The sequence below is a fragment of the Drosophila bipectinata genome, chromosome 2R (assembly GCF_030179905.1).
Source record: "Drosophila bipectinata strain 14024-0381.07 chromosome 2R, DbipHiC1v2, whole genome shotgun sequence".
NCBI lineage: Eukaryota > Metazoa > Arthropoda > Insecta > Diptera > Drosophilidae > Drosophila > Drosophila bipectinata.
The window spans coordinates 1,341,365-1,362,882 of NC_091737.1; the positions used below are offsets into that span (position 1 = coordinate 1,341,365).

Genomic DNA, 21,518 nt, shown 5'->3' on the forward strand with positions numbered 1-21,518 from the left:
TTAATCTTTAATGTTATTATCGCATAATTAACTCCAAATGGAGAATATTATGGAAGCCAATTGAAGCGACACCGCCTAACGCAGAAATTATTGTTAAAGCAATTTGCATACTGCAACTTTGGATTCAGAAGATCTGGACACTCAAATGGAAGAGGGAGAACAATTTATAAGCAACAATCAAAACAAAATATTGGAAAGTTCAAAGAAAAGAGGTCGAATAATTAGAGACACGTTTTGAAGTTTTGTTTGCAGCCTTAGAAATGCTGATAGTATTTAAGAATTTGATTTTATAATTATGTATCTCACTTCGTATTAATACTAATTAAATTACTTACCATCAACATTTTATTTCTTTGAGATTTCTTTCCAATTTTGGTCGACAATGTGCCTATTGTGGTAAAATTTTTTCTTTTGGTCCCATAAGAAACGTTATTTGAAAACGGGAGCAATTAGCTCTTCATTTATTATAGACATTTTAAAAACACGTGCGTCCGGCAAATCAAAAATGAAAAGTATATTTTAACATGCGGAAAGAAAGAAAGAGGAGAAAGCAGAAAGCAAAGCAGAAAGAGAAAGAGGGTAGAAAGAAAGAGAAATAATAACACGGGCAAAATAGCAAGCGATTCGTCTGCAAAAACAGTACTGCTCCGTTTAAAACTGATTGTTTGTGTTTCGTCTTCGTCTCAACGCGCACTATGTTTACGGGCGAGCGAATTCATATGAATTGTTCTGTACTGTTTTTCGTCTTCAACTTCATCTTCAGCTTCGTCTTCGTCTCAGTGCGCACTATGTTTGCAGCCTAAGGAGGAGCGGGGAGCGAGCCGGGACGAGTCTTTATAGAAAGGTGGTGTCGTTGAATTGGAGGATCGTATTTTTGGAGTCCGACAACCCCAAATGTTAGAGTGTTCCTAGAAAGAGGTAGTTGTGTGGAGCAGAAGCGCCGCCTTTGGAGAGTCCGCAGCCCAAAAAAGTAAAGTACGAGAATACAAGCGAATGAAGAAGGAGCCTTGCCAGGTCAGTTCCACTGAAGCCCAGGGTGCAAGAGTCGAGTTGGGCATTGCTAGACCATGGTAGCCTTATCACAAAGCGTACAAGCGGCCCTCTCTGGGTAAGTAAAGAGGTTCCTTGGTTCTTCCACCCAAACTGTAACTAAGGTTTTAAACTATAGATTTTCAGCACAACAAATTTCGTTACATTTTTTTGTGCGAAAATCTTGTTAGCTTTGAAAATAGTAGGAAGCAGAATGAAACAGTCGATAGCTCCTGTAAACCATTTATGGCATGGGGGGAAAAAACGCTAGTTTGGGAATCGGAATAAAAATGCTTATAAGTAACTTTTTATATCTAGCTTATAAATATGACTGAATTCTGGGTTTTAGAGCTGAAGGGGTCGTGATAAATTTTTCGTAGGAGTCGTCATACAAAATCTTGTATAAGTTTGCGCAAGTTTCATTTTAATTTTTTACTATATGTGAAACAATAAGGAAACCAATAAAATACATTTTCAATCATCATCCCAATTTAATAAAAAATTTTTGGTAGTATTATATGATATATTCGATTAATGGGCATTTTTAATATCACAATTTTGTGCAATAGTTCTATTTTATTGATTTAAGCTCGGCGACTTAAATAGAAACCATAAAATAGCCAAGTGGTCAGAGTTTAAATTGGCAGGGAAAACTTACTAAATGATACAGGTATATGTATGTATGAAGAATACTTACATATGTATGAAGAGCGTGCATTATACATGTTTATTTTTATATTAATAAATATAGTATTGTAATTGTATTTGTAATTTAAAAGAATTGTTTAACAGTTAATGTCTTTTTTTTTAATATTCATACTTTTTAAGAATTAAATTATTAGATAATAATTCTTTAGTTTGCAGAGCCCACTGCAGAACATTTACAAGCACATATATCTTGTATGTGGCTTTTATTATCTCGTCATTGATTAAACCGAAAGACTCTTTTTGCTATTTGCTTGTGTTGTAGCCGTTTACATTTTTACAGTTTCTGTATAGGAAAAATTGTTTTCCAATTATTTTTCGATTTTAAAACTAATCAGTTTCCACCTTGGATATTTTATACGCCGGGTGATTTCTAATCTTTCAGAACAATACTTTCAGTGCTCCGAATATAAATTAAAAATTAACTCAGAATTTAAAACAATTTTAAAACGTATATTTACATTTTAATTTCTTAAATATGGTACGTAATTTTTTTTCGTTATTGAAAGGATTTTCTTAAACTGTTCAAAGTGCATATTTTAGTGGTATAGTATTAGTTCATTTAGTATTCAGTTGATTTTTATACCCTTGCAGTGATTTTGCTCAAAAGTGTGCAACACAGTGCAGGATACATCTCTGCCCCTATAAAGTATATACTTGTATATTATTTAGCAGGATCACGTCCTTAGTCGATATATTTAAGAATGTAGGTCTGTCCGTCTTCCTTTCTTCATAACGTCAAACTAGTACTTTTAAAGCAATCGACTTCAAACTTTGCACAGTTCATTCTTTCCTTTCACGGCATTTTTTTCTTAAAAAATAACGTAACATTATCCATGTGATAAAAAAAAAAAAAACATTATTAAAAATAAAACCGTCCTTTCTTTCCCTCGAGTTTTCCGACTATATAATACATGGTACTCGTCTCTTCCACCCACAATTTCACTAATCTTTAAAGCTTAAACTTTAACGGTATGGACTTCAACGGTATGGATATAAATATTAAACGGTATGGATATTAAGTCGGAGGATTTAGATAAAATTTGTATTTAAAATATATATAACCTACAGAAATATTATGGCATCAAAAGTTTTTCCAAAAAAAGTCAAAAGTTTTTTTCTCATGCTACAGAAATTTGAGATTTATGGAGGCGGGAGGAGGCGTATGCCACGCCTTCAATAATCTCTTAAAGTATCCGAGATCCACGCACGGACGGACATGGCTATATGGACTCGGCTGTTAAAACTGATCAAAAAAAATGTTTTGGTGCCAAACTTTTTCGGGTAAGGGGTATAATTTAGCCGGGAAACTCGACTATAACCGCCCTTCTTGTTTCTTTTGTCGATTTTTGCTCCTAAGCCTTTTGAGAAAGGATGCCAACAAGATTTTCTATCGCATTCAATCCGGAGCTGCGCGTTGGCTATTTCAAATGTTTGATTTTCGTAATGTCTTTATGTGCTTCTCCCAATAAATAAGTGTATTAAATAACTAAGAACTAAATCTAATAGCTTTTCATAGGTTTGAGCGTTCCTGTATTAAAACGTATAGATGAATTTTCTAAATACCTAAAGGCAGGCCATACCATAAGAGACCCTCCGTGTAGGCCTTGTATCCTGATAATAGCAATTAGGGAAATACCGGTAGCAATTATAGCTATCAAAATTAAAATTTGTCTTACTTTTAAATATTACTTTTTTCCACTCTTCGACCCAATTTGTATTTGTTGGCAAACTGCATCTCTTTTATGTCTTGGCAGTAGTCTAGGTTTAAGCAGTTTTTTGTTTTCCTATGAAACATCTTTAAAGCTTATTAAAATTTGTTGAACTCATCGAGTTGAAGCTGGTAGACTTAAATTTTATCATATTTGGATGTGCTGATGTGTTCCGTTCAATCACTTGTGTTCCGTTCCCAACTAAGAGCTATTGCCCACATCGGGGTTTCTTTCAATGATTTTCTGGGTCCTTTAGCAAGTTTTCTATTCCCGCATTTCTTTGCAATTCGACCTATTGACATTACCCATCTGCAAGAATGCCAAAAAACCTACATTCGAATTAATTCTATAAAAAACAAGAAAGGAAAGCTAACTTCGGGCGGAGCCGAAGTTGATATACCCTTGCAGTTAATACCGGATATATATCGCAAAAATCGGATATAGTTGGCCGATCCTTATGATTACATCATAATAAAACCAATTAATTAAAATAAAAGATCTAAAAAAAAGTACAAAGCTTCTATCTTCAAAAATACGAAAATTTATTTTTCTACCAAATACCATTTCCGATCGTTCAGTTATATCAGATATCAGATGACTGCGTAGCCGGTTCGGTTTGAGTGAGCGCACGAGCGTCCTACTCAAACGCACTACATCAAAACCAGGAAAGACGAAGTAATGGCATTAGAACGGGTGAAGCCAATGTTTCAAAAGCATTCAAATGCCGACCTGTTTCTTTTGTATGAAAAAAACAGAAAATAAAAAAAACTCAAGAAATTTTTTTTGTTAGAAAATGAAATTAATATTGAACGGTATTAATGAGAAAAATATACATATATATTTTTATGCTTTTATGTGAAGGTAAATCTTGCATCTTAAAAAATATATAAGCTTTCGTTTTTTTTTTCAATTAAAAAAAATTTTTTTTTTTTAGTATGTTGTTCATACACTTTTGTCACCAGCACGTGCTTCCACGCAATCACGAATTTAAAAATTGCATTCAACATCTAATGTCTTTGGCTATGCCCGGAAGTTTCATTCCGTTTCACGCTTCATATATTCTCACTCGGTGTTCTGAAATTCTCGGCATGTGAATTCGAGTGAGTTCACAAACTCATAAAACTTAATTTCAGCCACGTTATCTGTGACACTGAAATAATGGAGCAAAAGTTTTTAATAGTTTGCCTTCTGTATAGGCTGCTAACAACTTATAGTCCTTGGTTCCTAGCTTCCGTCTCTTCGTCATCGCTGATTACATCGTTGCCATTTGGATTGCCTCGGTCGATTACTCCTAAGAGTATGCGGCTCTTAGCAATTTCCGTAAATGACCTTTTTGACTGAGTCAAAGCTCTTTGTTAACGGCTTGAGAGCGTTCCCGCTTGGGTTGCGGTCACTCCTTTTTGGGCTCCTGCAAAGGGACCGACTGCTTTGGCGTCCATGGGTCAGCTATGGATGGCTTGCTTCCAGCCAACCGAGTTTGGAACGGGGCCCTACCGGACCCTGCTTAGCGGTATTGACCTGGCAGGTGGGCTCCCTCGTCGTCTTCTCTGCCTTAGGCCCCTGGCCAGACTCGCTTGTCAATGCCAGTTAAGTGGGTTTTTTGGGTTTTTGGGTTCTTTAAATTCTCAATAGGATGTCCCACGAGTTGTGGAGAAAGGGTCAACCGCCCTGGTAGAGATCCGCGACACTCGGATAAGGTTGCTTAAAACAGGGGGTTTCCAGGTGCCCTGATCTATCCGTTAAAGTTTGTCCTAAATTGAGGTTTTCCTAAATCTGTTAACTGTTATGTTAACTTTTATTATATATGTCGGGTCAGGCAGCATCACAGGGGTCTAATGTTTATATTTAAGTAATGTTAATTTAATGTTTAGTGTAATTTTTATTTATTAGGCTTAAGTATGTACAAATAGCTTAGTTAGTGCAAGCCAACCCTCTCTCGGCCGCTCGATTCAACGGGATTTCTTCAGAGAGTTTTGGCTCGCAGTGTCTAGGTCGGGCAGCCCTCTCCATTATCGAGAGCTTTAGCTTCGCAGTGAGCAGTCGGGCCGCCCTCTCATTGAAAAATCTCAATGACCAAACAATTTATATACATTAACACAAACTACCTCATATTCTCTCTGTTTACCATAATCCACATTAATGTTACTAGTTCTGCTCCAAGAAACACAACTACTTGTATTTTTAAGTTAGGTTTGGTATAGAACATGAATCAATAATTCTAAAAATCACTAAAAGTTGGCTGCATTTAGCTTTAAACAACTAACTTCCTTTGGGGAGCTACCAAAAACCAAGGATGGTCGCATGTAACATACTAATTTTGGACTTTATGCCACAAAATTGGCGTTTCCGCCAGTGAATGCCAAACGATTTGCATGGAAATGCTCCTATCGAGCCAAGGAACGCACCAACTCTAGAAAAGGCTTTAGAGATGTATCCAAACGATGAACCATTCCCAATCACAACAGCTGAGCACAGAGCACGGCAGCAGAAAACGGCTACAAAAAAAAAAAGAAACGCTTTGGAAAAACAAGTTCAAAAGGGTAAATACAGCGGCAGCGAAGGAGGAGAAGACACATCACGAAAGAGCCTGTACGTCAACGGCAAAAAAAAACTCCAATACAAATAACCCCTGTTTATGCGACACATATCATTTCGTGATTTGATTTTGATTTAATTTCAAAATGATTTGATTTCATAATAAGTATAGAAACCAAGCAACGCGATAAATTGAAAAAAAAATTTTCATTAACAATCGGCAAATAAGAACCGGAAAATTAATTTCCAAAGTCGCTAACTGGAAACTTTATTCAATTTCAACTTTTATGAACGGCGTTGCCACCGGATTTGTACCACCAATTCATGCTTTGAGGCTGAAATCATAGTCAACTTTCGTGTGTTACCGAATTCACGAAATGGCGTTTTTGTACACACGAATCGGAAATCGTGAAATGAAAGCGTAAATTCGGCATCGCATAAACACATTAATAGAGGAGTTGTAGTCTACTTCCCTACTGAATCGGTAGTACGGCCGTAGGTTTGTTGTTGGTGATTTGCCAAAGCGCAAAATTATGCAACAACAATTTTTTGCTAAGAATCCGTACCGTTAAAGTTTAAACTTTATAGGTAAGTTAAATTGTGGGTAGTTAATTAGCACCGGGTATAATATAGTCGGGAAATTCGACTATAGCCGCCCTCTCTTGTTTTTATGGCATGGCATTTGCCTATAAAATTAAAAACATCAATTTTTCGACCAAATTTGCACAATGATTAATAAACCATAAGGTGTTTTTGGTTTTATTAAAATATGGTCAAAAGAATTAGACGACGCAATTACTAAAAACGTGTTCCTTGGGTGCATCCGATACTGAAGTACGGTTCATGTGACTGGAGTCCCGAATACGGAGTACGTCAAGACCGTATAGATTTTCTAAGTCCAAACGAATTTCTTACTATTTGCTCTAAGGGGACTTCCTTTGTATCGTAGCAGACTCTACCCCTCTTAACAAATCGTAGTATAATGCTGGGTGCAATTTTTCTACACAACATTATTAATGGTGATATAAATAGCCAATATTTACTAACGCGCTTACATTAAAACTTTCGTAATAGAAACACTAGAAACTTTAGTCCACTATTCCTTAGCCATTGTTGTCCACATATGCACAACTCGATTCTCTCAGGGACTTATGTAGAACCAAAGATTATAAAGTACATAGATGGGACATCAGGACCCAAAACGGTCAACTTTTTGCGACGAGCTTGCACATGCATACGATTCTATTTTTAGAACTCTTTACATGTACCCGTCAACAAAAATGTGAAGGGTCGGAGATGTTTCCTTCACTGCGTTTCACACTTTTGGACAAAATTATAATACCCTCTGCAAGGGTATAATGAATTGACTGCGTAGCCGGTTCGGTTTGAGTGAGCGCACGAGCGTCCTACTCAAACGCACTACATCAAAACCAGGAAAGACGAAGTAATGGCATTAGAACGGGTGAAGCCAATGTTTCAAAAGCATTCAAATGCCGACCTGTTTCTTTTGTATGAAAAAAACAGAAAATAAAAAAAAAAAAAAAAAAACTCAAGAAATTTTTTTTGTTAGAAAATGAAATTAATATTGAACGGTATTAATGAGAAAAATATACATATATATTTTTATGCTTTTATGTGAAGGTAAATCTTGCATCTTAAAAAATATATAAGCTTTCGTTTTTTTTTTCAATTAAAAAAAATTTTTTTTTTTAGTATGTTGTTCATACACTTTTGTCACCAGCACGTTCTTCCACGCAATCACGAATTTAAAAATTGCATTCAACATCTAATGTCTTTGGCTATGCCCGGAAGTTTCATTCCGTTTCACGCTTCATATATTCTCACTCGGTGTTCTGAAATTCTCGGCATGTGAATTCGAGTGAGTTCACAAACTCATAAAACTTAATTTCAGCCACGTTATCTGTGACACTGAAATAATGGAGCAAAAGTTTTTAATAGTTTGCCTTCTGTATAGGCTGCTAACAACTTATAGTCCTTGGTTCCTAGCTTCCGTCTCTTCGTCATCGCTGATTACATCGTTGCCATCTGGATTGCCTCGGTCGATTACTCCTAAGAGTATGCGGCTCTTAGCAATTTCCGTAAATGACCTTTTTGACTGAGTCAAAGCTCTTTGTTAACGGCTTGAGAGCGTTCCCGCTTGGGTTGCGGTCACTCCTTTTTGGGCTCCTGCAAAGGGACCGACTGCTTTGGCGTCCATGGGTCAGCTATGGATGGCTTGCTTCCAGCCAACCGAGTTTGGAACGGGGCCCTACCGGACCCTGCTTAGCGGTATTGACCTGGCAGGTGGGCTCCCTCGTCGTCTTCTCTGCCTTAGGCCCCTGGCCAGACTCGCTTGTCAATGCCAGTTAAGTGGGTTTTTTGGGTTTTTGGGTTCTTTAAATTCTCAATAGGATGTCCCACGAGTTGTGGAGAAAGGGTCAACCGCCCTGGTAGAGATCCGCGACACTCGGATAAGGTTGCTTAAAACAGGGGGTTTCCAGGTGCCCTGATCTATCCGTTAAAGTTTGTCCTAAATTGAGGTTTTCCTAAATCTGTTAACTGTTATGTTAACTTTTATTATATATGTCGGGTCAGGCAGCATCACAGGGGTCTAATGTTTATATTTAAGTAATGTTAATTTAATGTTTAGTGTAATTTTTATTTATTAGGCTTAAGTATGTACAAATAGCTTAGTTAGTGCAAGCCAACCCTCTCTCGGCCGCTCGATTCAACGGGATTTCTTCAGAGAGTTTTGGCTCGCAGTGTCTAGGTCGGGCAGCCCTCTCCATTATCGAGAGCTTTAGCTTCGCAGTGAGCAGTCGGGCCGCCCTCTCATTGAAAAATCTCAATGACCAAACAATTTATATACATTAACACAAACTACCTCATATTCTCTCTGTTTACCATAATCCACATTAATGTTACTAGTTCTGCTCCAAGAAACACAACTACTTGTATTTTTAAGTTAGGTTTGGTATAGAACATGAATCAATAATTCTAAAAATCACTAAAAGTTGGCTGCATTTAGCTTTAAACAACTAACTTCCTTTGGGGAGCTACCAAAAACCAAGGATGGTCGCATGTAACATACTAATTTTGGACTTTATGCCACAAAATTGGCGTTTCCGCCAGTGAATGCCAAACGATTTGCATGGAAATGCTCCTATCGAGCCAAGGAACGCACCAACTCTAGAAAAGGCTTTAGAGATGTATCCAAACGATGAACCATTCCCAATCACAACAGCTGAGCACAGAGCACGGCAGCAGAAAACGGCTACAAAAAAAAAAAGAAACGCTTTGGAAAAACAAGTTCAAAAGGGTAAATACAGCGGCAGCGAAGGAGGAGAAGACACATCACGAAAGAGCCTGTACGTCAACGGCAAAAAAAAACTCCAATACAAATAACCCCTGTTTATGCGACACATATCATTTCGTGATTTGATTTTGATTTAATTTCAAAATGATTTGATTTCATAATAAGTATAGAAACCAAGCAACGCGATAAATTGAAAAAAAAATTTTCATTAACAATCGGCAAATAAGAACCGGAAAATTAATTTCCAAAGTCGCTAACTGGAAACTTTATTCAATTTCAACTTTTATGAACGGCGTTGCCACCGGATTTGTACCACCAATTCATGCTTTGAGGCTGAAATCATAGTCAACTTTCGTGTGTTACCGAATTCACGAAATGGCGTTTTTGTACACACGAATCGGAAATCGTGAAATGAAAGCGTAAATTCGGCATCGCATAAACACATTAATAGAGGAGTTGTAGTCTACTTCCCTACTGAATCGGTAGTACGGCCGTAGGTTTGTTGTTGGTGATTTGCCAAAGCGCAAAATTATGCAACAACAATTTTTTGCTAAGAATCCGTACCGTTAAAGTTTAAACTTTATAGGTAAGTTAAATTGTGGGTAGTTAATTAGCACCGGGTATAATATAGTCGGGAAATTCGACTATAGCCGCCCTCTCTTGTTTTTATGGCATGGCATTTGCCTATAAAATTAAAAACATCAATTTTTCGACCAAATTTGCACAATGATTAATAAACCATAAGGTGTTTTTGGTTTTATTAAAATATGGTCAAAAGAATTAGACGACGCAATTACTAAAAACGTGTTCCTTGGGTGCATCCGATACTGAAGTACGGTTCATGTGACTGGAGTCCCGAATACGGAGTACGTCAAGACCGTATAGATTTTCTAAGTCCAAACGAATTTCTTACTATTTGCTCTAAGGGGACTTCCTTTGTATCGTAGCAGACTCTACCCCTCTTAACAAATCGTAGTATAATGCTGGGTGCAATTTTTCTACACAACATTATTAATGGTGATATAAATAGCCAATATTTACTAACGCGCTTACATTAAAACTTTCGTAATAGAAACACTAGAAACTTTAGTCCACTATTCCTTAGCCATTGTTGTCCACATATGCACAACTCGATTCTCTCAGGGACTTATGTAGAACCAAAGATTATAAAGTACATAGATGGGACATCAGGACCCAAAACGGTCAACTTTTTGCGACGAGCTTGTTGGTGAGGGAGGAAACGCACATGCATACGATTCTATTTTTAGAACTCTTTACATGTACCCGTCAACAAAAATGTGAACCTATGTGTGTATGTGTGACTGCACGACGGAGTAAGAATGTTTTAGCTTCCAAATTTCAATTTCAATTTCCCGTTTCTGTTTTCTATGCGCCGATGTGGTAGTTGGTAAAACAAATAGTATTTTTTATCGCCGCAGATCTAGACAGGATGGTAGCGTGATGCATAGAGTAGTTACTCTATGTGTAACTTTTCTGTGTTCAAATCCTCGTAAGGACTTTGAACTCTTTCGTTCTTTTTTTTTTATTTTTCCCCAATTATAATATTTTTCTTTAATTTTACAATTGTAAAATTGTTTTGTTCTCCATTATGCCCGTCTAATAAAATTTCAAGGGAGTCCTGTCGGCATTTTGTCATCCGACACGTCCGTCACTTATTTTTACTTTAATTGTTATAGAATGCAATTAAAAATAATATTAATAACGAAAAAATTAAAAGTCAAAAAAAAAAAATAAATAATAAATAAATAAAAGTAAATATAAAAAGAATCAAAAAACTAAAACTTTATCCAAATCGAAACAACCGCCTGCTAATGAAGTCGAACCCAGGACCCCATGAATAAGGACCGCGCACTATCCATCTAGGCTACCCTCGAAGTTGATTTTATGATACTTAAAATTGGTGTTAAAGGAGGCGCTAGAATCTTCTAGAATCTAGAAAACAGAGTTGACGAGTAAGGATAGTAAAAGATATTTCTGATCTCTTTACTCTTAGATTGGTTCGATTACAACGTTTCAAACGTTCATCGTTCCAAAGATGTTACGATCTAAAAATAGAATTCTCTCTTTCCCTCTCTCATCTGCCAGCCGTTTGTCGTGGAACCCGCTCTCAAATTTTTTGATTATTACAGCGGGTTCCACGACGGAAAAAATGAAAACATTTGAGAGCGGGTTCCACGACGCGGCCTGACAAAATGCCGTAGAACTCGCACTTATAGACATTTTTACAGCGGGTTTCACTACGAACTGAGACGATGTTAAGATGACTTTACAATTTTGTATTTTTATACCCTTGCAGAGGGTATTATAATTTTGTCCAAAAGTGTGCAACGCAGTGAAGGAGACATCTCCGACCCTATAAAGTATATATATTCTTGATCAGGATCACCTCCTGAGTTGATATGAGCATGTCCGTCTGTCCGTCTGTCCGTCTGTCTGTCTGTCTGTCTGTCCGTTTCTACGCGAACTAGTCTCTCAGTTTTGAAGCTATCGTCTTGAAACTTTGCACACACCCTTCTTTTCTTTGCACGCAGTATATAAGTCGGAACGGCCCGGATCGGCCGACTATATCCTATAGCTGCCATATAACTGATTGATCGGAAATGGTATAACTTTGGTGTTTTTAGAGTAAGAGAGTTCAAATTTGACATGAGAGCTATTTTTGGCAAATTTTTGTGACATGCCAAATTTCATAAGGATCGGCCGACTATATCTTATAGCTGCCATATAACTGAACGATCGGAAATGACCTAACTTTCGTGTTTTTGAAGATAGAAAGCTGAAACTTAATACAGATTCTATTATTGGCCAGTTGATCCGACCTACCAAATTTCATTAGGATCGGTCGACTATATCCTATAGCTGCCATATAACTGAACGATCGGAAATGGTACTTGGTAGAAATATCAACTTTCGTATTTTTGAAGATAGAAGTTTGGGACTTATTTTAGATTTTGTATTTTAGTAAATTGGTTTTATTATGATGTAATCATAAGGATCTGCCAACTATATCCGATGTTTGCGATATATATCCGGTTTTAACTGCAAGGGTATATAAACTTCGGCTCCGCCCGAAGTTAGCTTTCCTTTCTTGTTTTTTATTGGATTATAAATTTAGAAAAACACATTAAAATAATAAAACAATAATATAAATACATTAAAAAAAATGGACTTCCCAAGCCTGGTTTGAACTCGTTTTACTTTGCACACAATCCAAGCACTCTACCACTCGGCTATTCCTCATTCGTTGTCGCGCGAAAAATTTCTCAAACTTAACTTGTCGCGAAATGGAACCCGCTCGTTCCACTGCTGGAACCCGCCATAGAAAATTTTTTTTTGTATGAGATGTCCCATCTATGTACTTTATAATCTTTGGTAGAACTTAAATAGTCTCTGCCGCATCATCTCACTCTCCTCTCCTTCAATTTTAAAAATTTATATTCCAAATTATATACAAGAGCACAGCAATTCCTCCTCGTTATTCTTCTAATTTTTCTATCGATTTAGTATCTCGCATCTATTCGAACCATCATTATGCGCAAGTGCCCAAATATCAGAAGGGCGGTAGGTGGGCTGTACGTATGCAGTTATACTCAGCTCAAAAAAAATATCAACGTTGTTAAATACACCGCTTACTATAGAAATCAACGGTAAACCTCGGAATTTAAAATAGCAAAAGATATTGTAATTACACCACAGATGCAGAAACTTTAGAATAAAATCAAAAGAATCTGGCAACATTGGCAATTTTTACACTAGTTGATTTGAGCGGCTCAAAAGGCCTATATTGAAGATATTTCGCACGCTGTCATAGAATTCGACGGGAGAAAAATAAATCTTCAATGATTTATTACAGCGATTAAATAAGTTAATCTCACTAAAGGGACACATGAACCTATAGAAGTCCAATAGAGAACCTATAGAGGTCATTTTTTTTTGTTTTTTAATTATTAAGTGAAGAACCCGTACAGCATAAAATGTACCTTAACAACACATGGATAGAATATGAAAAAAGAAAACAAACCTCAATACAAATATAAGGATTACAAATGGAATGGCAGCCTTATTGGCTCCTAATTGTTTTGGCAAAGCCTTGTCGCTTAAGGCGTCTCAATGGTATAGCTGGAAGTAGGTTTCTAGCAAGTAGGCAACGGTGTCTTAAAAGTTTTTCACTATATCGGCTTGTGTGCCTACCAATCAGGTCTTCTACAGTGTGTAGCTTCAATAACTTATCTTTATGAAGAGTTGTCCCGCGCACATACTAGGGTTTGTTATACCAGTTGTATACCATAAAAAACATACCAGTTTGTTATATTCCTTAGTGTCCGGTTCTGCAACACCTGGATTCGTTTATATTTGGATTTGGCTGCGATTCCCCAAATCTGTATTCCATAAATCCAAATTGGCAGGATACAATGCGCATATACCGCTCTTTTGCATCTCTTTCTATTTGCAATCTGCTCTTTCTATTTATAAGTCAACGCAGTTGCTGGGTTCTCAGCTTACATTTTCTAGCCGTGACTTTAAGATGTGGCCCAAAGGTATTGCGCATATCCAGGGTAATGTCAAGATATTTTGCTTGTAAAGGCTGCTCCAGAGTGACTCCCTCTAGTTGAATTTAAGGCGGATTCATTATTTTTCTTTCAGTGTAAAACAGGTGTTTGTTGTTTTCAGCGGATTGATCTTCAAATTCCACCGTTTGCACCAAGCTACAAGAGATATAAGATACTCCTTCTGCCGATAAAGACTGCGTCTGAGTACTCCAGGGCGTCAAAGGCCTGCAAGATATGTTTCACCAATCTGTGAACTTGTTCAACTGTGCCGTGTGATTGGCATTTACCTTTTCCCAAACTTTAGATAGGGAGGATAAGAGTCTGATGACTCAAGATCAATCTCTGGTTTACCGGGCTTGTGAATCATCTGAATTGCAGCTTACTTCCATTGCTTTGGAAAAATTTGGATCCTAATAATGGCATTACAAATTAATGCTATGTATAGGATAGCTCTTGTAGGTAAGGCCTTCAACGTAGTGTTACAAATCCTATCAATACCCGGAGCTTTATATTTGGGCAAAGATTCGATGACTTCAGATATCTCCTCAATTCTATAGGTTAAATAGGCATTGACATCTGCAATGGAGTCTCCAAACTCTGATGGGTCTCTTTAACTTGTTTTATTGAAGCAAAATCATAAGGAGTGAAGCGATCCTCTAAGTGTTGACCGAAAGCAATTCGTTTTTTGCAACTTCGCCATCAGGACATCGGATGGGAACCTGTCTATAAGGTTGTCGTTTCAGCGATTTTGTGCATTTCTACAAAAAGTGTAGTTCGTGTCAATGGTGTAGTCCATGGAGGACAATTTATGGTCGAAAAAATCGCTGCAAAGTTCGCCCTTGTAAATACAATGCCATAACTTATAATACGATGATCAGGATCAGGTGGCGTTGAAACAGTAGCAGCTCTATGTATATTTTCTGTTCGAATTTTGACAGCGTTCCCAATGTCCTCTTTAGAGCTTAGAGTCGAATTAAGTTGAAAGGAGCTTTCAAGGTGTTGTTTGAAAGCGGTGAGATCAGTGCGTTTTGTGACTAACCTATGACTTGGGCTGATATTAACACCATTTGTTAGCAAATTAACAACTAGGGCAATGTGATCAGAGTCTAAATCCCAGCTTTGGCTGATATTTATTTGAGAATCTAGTATCCCATGGTATAATGCAAAATCAATGCAAGTAGCTGTGTGACTTGATACATATTGGTATCCAGTTGGTGAACCAGTGCACAGTGGTCCGGCTTGTATGGGGAGAGCGGCCAAAAATACTTCTAGTTGAGGTAGGGACTGGAAACTTGGCACAAAATATTTATATTTTTATTCTAAAATGATATGTTAAAATCAGCCAGATCGGACATTAATCAGCTATATTATATAGCTGTCATATAACTGATTGATCGAAAATGCTATAACTTTGGTGTTTTTATAGTCAGAGAGTTCAGTTTTTGTACGAGCTATATTTGACAAAATAATACGACCTACCAAATTTCACAAGGATCAGCCGACTATATCTTATAGCTGCCATATAAATGTTTGATCGGAAATGACCCAACTTTTTTGCTTTTTAAGATAGATGGTTGAAACTTAGTACAGATTCTATTTTTGGTCAGTTGATCCAACCTACCAAATTTCATAAGGATCAGCCGGCTATATCTTATAGCTGTCATATAACTGAATGATCGGAAATGGTTTTGGTAGAAATACCAACTTCGGTGTTCTTGAAGATAGAAGTTTGGGACTTTTTTTTAGATTTTGTATTGTAATAGATTAGTTATATTATGATATTTTCATAAGGATCGGCGAACTATATCTGATTCTTGCGATATATATCCGCTTTTTTCAAATTGAGGTTAGGTTACTTGACAATTGAGGTTAGTAAACGATGACAAGCAAGGCTTCACAAAAAATCGCATAGCACTAAGAGGGGCAAAAGGTGTCAGCTGAAATTGAAAACATAGATTAAGCATACATTAACTAATATTAACAATCAAGTTTTGTTTCACGCGTACGCCCGCGTAACAACTTTTTGTCCAATTGAAAGCAACATATGAAGAAAAACACATCACTCGACGGGTCACTGTTAAAACAATTATTTTAAAACAATAATGCAACATATTATTTCATACAAATAACATAAATACACAGCGCATACCTTGCTTTTGGTAATTCTTTACACTTTATGGCGATTAAACGCGATTTAATCTAGTTTTTAAGATCTTCCAAAGAGCAAATTTTAAGCTGCGTGCGCTGCGATTTTCACGTGTTCCATATGTCTCTTTTCTCTCGCTATTCGTAGCCCGTAAGAACGATGGAATGAAAAAATTCTTTTGTCGTTTTATTCATTGTTCTATTACGAAACAGTTCATAAAATGAAAGCGGCAAATTTCAAACTTTTAATTTTTTATTTTTGGCCTATGAAACCGACCTCCAATTTTAGCCACTCTAGCTGAGATAGATTCGACTAGCTCACGTCCTCTGGGTGAATTGTGTCGCCCCACATCCAATGTCAAACATTTCAATCACCACCAATCAGATACCTCTGACCACAAGAAGCGAGTTTGTCAGTGAAATGCCTTTCTTCGATTCTGTGCCTTGGAGGACAGTATATTCCTCTTACACCCATAAATCCCATGACTGTGGCAACTTTAATGGAAGACATTTGTATGTTTTGTGTTTCAATAAAACTTTGTGGGAAATGACTGATAGAGCTTCTCACCAATACCGCCGATCCTCCAATGCCAAGATTATGCCGTAATGGCTTATACGCTGGATAGCAGGAATATCCATATAATTTGACAACTTCTCCTCAATTAAGCCTTATCTCACTTAAGGGTATAATATCAATACGGTTGTTGTGTGCAAAGATTTGAACTTCTCTGGCTTTACCAGAAATGCCATTGACATTTCAGATAAGGATTATCCCCCATCCATTGATTGATTGAGTTGGCCATTTCAAAAACCATATTTTCGAGCCGTTCAAGTCGTTGGCTTGTTCTTGTTTAGTTTCTATTGTTCCTGCTGCTGCTGTAGCCACAAAACAAATTGCTGCTGCTGCTGTTGCTGGAGCTGTTGTTGCCATTTTAAAAATTGCTGCTGCTGTTGCTCTAATATTGACTGGACGTCGATCACATTTTGTTGTTGTACAGCATTTTTATTCGATTTCTGTAATTGTTGCTGCGGTTGGAGGTCATGTAGACGGCGCTGGGCAAGTCCATTTCCATTTCTGACTATTAAGGAATAAGATAAACCTCCGCTTTTGGTTGCAAAAATGTTAGGTATTTGCTTAGTGAGTTGCTGTTGACTGATGTTTCTCACGGTTTTCTTGTGGTTGACGTGTTGTTTGCTTCTTTGGGGGACCCATAGATCGTCTAAGGAAATCTTGATACCACTGGCAACCCTTGTAGCTTGCCGTATGATTCCCACCACAGTGCATACAAGTAGGCGGTTGATCTAGGGGCCGTGGGTATTGCTTTGTATGATGATCTTCGCCACATCGAGCAAAAAACGGATGTCGACGACAGTACTTAGCTGTGTGGCCATATTCTTAGCATCGTATATTTCTGATGTGTTACCCATCCTTTCAATTTTAACCCGTTGACGGCAAAGTGTTACTATATCGTAAATATCATTTATTTTTGCACCTGGCTTAATATTAATAAAAAATATGTTGAGTTTTGCGGTTAGTTTCGGTTAGTCCTTGACTTTGGGTTATGCACCTGAAGAACATCAAAGCCAAATGTTTTAAAATTGGTAACAATTTCGCTGGTTAATGTGCTATGATGAAGCCCCCTATCCACTATTCTATGAGGCTTATCTTCCTTCATTTGGTAAGTATGAAATTCTATTTCCAATTATCAAAATGATTAACAATTACTCGATAAGATTTAGAGTCCTTGGGAAAGATTCTAGCTGTGACTCCTTGGTTAACTTTAACTTCTACGTTATCTAAACTAGTGACCTCCGAAATGACATTAAATAGTTCATTAAGGTTGGTCATACTTAAAAATATTTGCGGTGGTTTTGAAAAATCATTAACATTATTATTACTATTAGAATCTCTCTGTTGAGATATGTCGTCAAAATCATTTGTATCCATATAATCATTAGATATATTTGTTTGGGCAGCTACTGAAGAGCTAGAGAAGCTTTCCTTTTCATCACTTGGTGTCATCTCAACCTGTCTGTCACTGGTTAGGTCCACTTCCAAGTCTAGTAAGGCAAACCTGTTGCTGTACCTTGACATGCTGGTTGATGCTAAAGCATAGTACTGAGTTGACGAAAATCCGCTGTTGAAATTCCGATAGCGATTTTGAACTTTATTCAACTACCGAGCTAGTGTGACCAAAAAAATTAAGAAATAAGGTTATACTGAACAGCTGTTGTTTGTAAAGCATAGTATTGAGTTGACGAAAATCCGCTGTTGAAATTCTGATAGCGATTTTGCACTTTATTCGGCTGCCGAGGTAGTGTGACCAAAACAATGAAGAAATAAGGTAATACTGAACAGCTGTTGTTTGTAAACAAAAAACAAATAAGCAGAAATGAATTCAAAACGATTGGATGTTGGTGTTTTGTTTATGTATTTCGCCGCTAAGGAGCTGATTAAGAAATAGAAAACTGGGTCAAAATCAAAATCCAAATCAATCACAAATCATTTCAATGCCATTTTATGGCATTAAAATGCCCCTTCGGGACGGCCAAATAAATCTTCCCCAATTTCCTGGATAGAAGTAACTTAATACAAAAAAAAAAAAAAAAAATGCCCCTTGTGGGTCAAATCTCATATTATGGGCTTCGTCTTGACCGCAGAAATTCATTTTAATTTGTCCTGGCGCGTCGAAAATGTTTCGGGCCGACTATTTTTTTGTTTGGTCAATTGACCCTCCATGTCACACCTATAAAAATAAATTGAAATATTTATTTTAACACCCCGAGAGCAGCTGTTTATTTTTTTTGATCCGGCAACACCATTAAAATCGATAACAAAAATTTTCGTCAACTCAGTACCCGCAAAATCCAGAAGGCAAAAATTTCTTCTTCTTCTTCTTTCCTTTTTTACACCGTTTTTTTTATATGGAGTTTGACAGCTGTCACTCGTTGGACAGCGGATTTTCGTCAACTCAGTACTATGCTTAAACAAAAAACAAATAAGCAAAAATGAATTCAAAACGATTGGATGTTGGTGTTTTGTTTATGTATTTCGCCGCTAAGGAGCTGATTAAGAAATAGAAAACTGAGTCAAAATCAAAATCAAAATCAATCACAAATCATTTCAATGCCATTTTATGGCATTAAAATGCCCCTTGTGGGTCAAATCCCATATTATGGGCTTCGTCATGACCGCAGAAATTAATTTTAATTTGTCCTGGCGCGTCGAAAATTTTTTGGGCCGACTATTTTTTTGTTTGATCAATTGACCCTCCATGTCACACCTTTAGAAATAAATGAAAATATTTCTTTTAACTCCCCGAGAGCAGCTGTTTATTTTTTTTGATCCGGCAACACGATTAAAATCGATAACAAAAATTTTCGTTAACTCAGTACCCGCAAAATCTAGGAGGCAAAAATTTCTTCTTCTTCCCTTTTTTACACCGTTTTTTTTTTATATGGAGTTTGACAGCTGTCACTCGTTGGACAGCGGATTTTCGTCAACTCAGTACTATGCTTAATGGTAAAAACGTAATGTAACGTAACGATGGTATCAAACGTAAGATCTCTGTGGACCTTTTTTTGGACTTAAGTTCGGGTGAAAGGGGTTTCTTCCTCTTACTTATGTTTTTGGCTGCCCTTCAAGATGTTAGCAGTGGTGTCAGTGGTGTAGGGGAAATTATAGCAATTTCATCAAGATTTGGAGAGGCGATTGCAGCAGCTCCTCTGAGCAATGGAGAAACAATATTAGACGAGCATTGCTTGAAAACATTATTATTACTAGGGACCGTAATTATTATAATTTTTGAAATAAAAATTATAAAATAAAAATTATTTGTTGATTTTTATGACAAAAATTTAAATATAACTCTTATTTTCAATTTTTATAGTAATAATTAAAAACAAAAATTATTTTTCAATTTTTATTTAAAAAAAAAAATAAAAATTATGATTCAATTTTTATTAAAACAATTGAAAATAAGTGTTATGATTCAATTTGTATTATGGACTGTTAAGGACTGTTAAAAACTGTTGGACTGTTAAAAAACCGCTTACATATTTATGATCTGTGGCGCTGTACCTTTCAAATGATGTATTCTTAAAGGACATAATCAAGGATTCCCTTATAATTCAATAAATAACAGTGTTCATTACAAAAGAAAGACTCGATTATGTGAATTATGTGATAAAAAATCGTTTAATAATGGCATCTTTAATGACAATTTATTATTACGCCTTTATTAAAAAACATGTCCTAAAAATGTTTTAATCAAGGATTCCTCAATTATTCAATTTATTTAGTTCTATTTCTACTAGAAATGTTAAAGTCTGGGCCAACTATGGAAAAGTACACACCGAGTTTCTTAAAATTCTTTCTATTACATGATGTCGTCTTGTGAAGTGCGGAGTTGCCTTAAACGGCTCCCCCAACGCATAGGTCCAAAGAAAGGTGAACTTCAAAGGCCTATGGCTATGGCGTACGGAACGTTTTATTCTGTAAATTGTAACAGAGGCAGGCGGATAAAGGGGCTAGGTGGCAACGCTTAGGACATTATCGATAGTGGTAGAAGCGGCAGGAGTTGGCAGCCCTGCAAACGGGTAAGATCGGGTAGGATCGAAGGAGAAAGGAAAGAGGGGAAAAGATAGAGAGAGTGCGATAATTTTCATTTCTGAGCCGGCATTTTGAGCAATTGGAAAAGCGAAACGTTTGCAAAGAGGGAGGAAAGGAGGCATTCGACCCTCCGACAAATAATAATCCCTGAGCGCGGGTTTTTTTTTTGAGTGTTGAGGAGCCCAGCAAATACGGTGGTGTGCGTCACGAGCGGTGAATCTTTAAGTAGCTGTCTCCGTGAGCCCCCAGAGAGGGCGAGAAGAGAAAGAGCTCTAGAGGCAGCCAAAAGGAGGAGTAACAAGGAGGCGCGAAACAAGAGGAGCAGCGGCGCAAGTTACCCCCTTAACCCCCATCAAGGATCGCGCTTGACACCGACCGTTATCGATCAGGGCATTGACCCGGGCGAAAGCGGGCCCAAAACGTGGGCGAAAGGCGACATAGCGGTGCTAGTGCTGTCGGATGTGGCCGCTTAGAGGATAGACGAATGTGTGATATCCCGATGAGGGAAGAGTCGTCCTAAGGCGGGCGTTCACGTGCGGTATTCCTCAACATTTCGTAAAGCCGTTTTGTTTATCGTTACGGGAAGCGTTCGGCGACCCTTAAATCTTGAAAAAAACTCCCCTACAGGTGGCATGCTGGAAGCGCTTCCATCATCGCGACGTGGGAAATAATTGGTGAGTGAAGTAGGCTTAGAGAAAGGTCCGTTCGTCGGCGTCCGTACCTTGGACCCTTCCCGAATTCGGGTTTGATCCCTCGCGGTGTCCCTACCGCGGCAGCTCCGGTCAGGCTGAGAAAGCAATCCGCCATCGCTCTCCAACTTGGAGCCCTGTAGCCCCGCCCCCATCGTCGATCGCCTACCGATATTTATCAGCGAAATCGGCCGTAGACCGATA

The 21,518-nt window shown here is 37.5% G+C and overlaps 1 protein-coding gene across 1 annotated transcript in view; it reads left to right on the top strand.

The window, feature by feature from the left end:
• Positions 1–2,060: 2,060 nt before the first annotated feature.
• The window catches only part of TpnC4 (Troponin C TpnC4), a 102,265-nt gene continuing 82,807 nt past the window's right edge, over positions 2,061–21,518 (top strand). Inside the window, exon 1 of the mRNA XM_070278905.1 lies at positions 2,061–2,215. Coding sequence (XP_070135006.1) covers positions 2,213–2,215 — 3 coding nt within the window. The 5' untranslated portion in view covers positions 2,061–2,212. The remainder of the gene's footprint in view (positions 2,216–21,518) is intronic.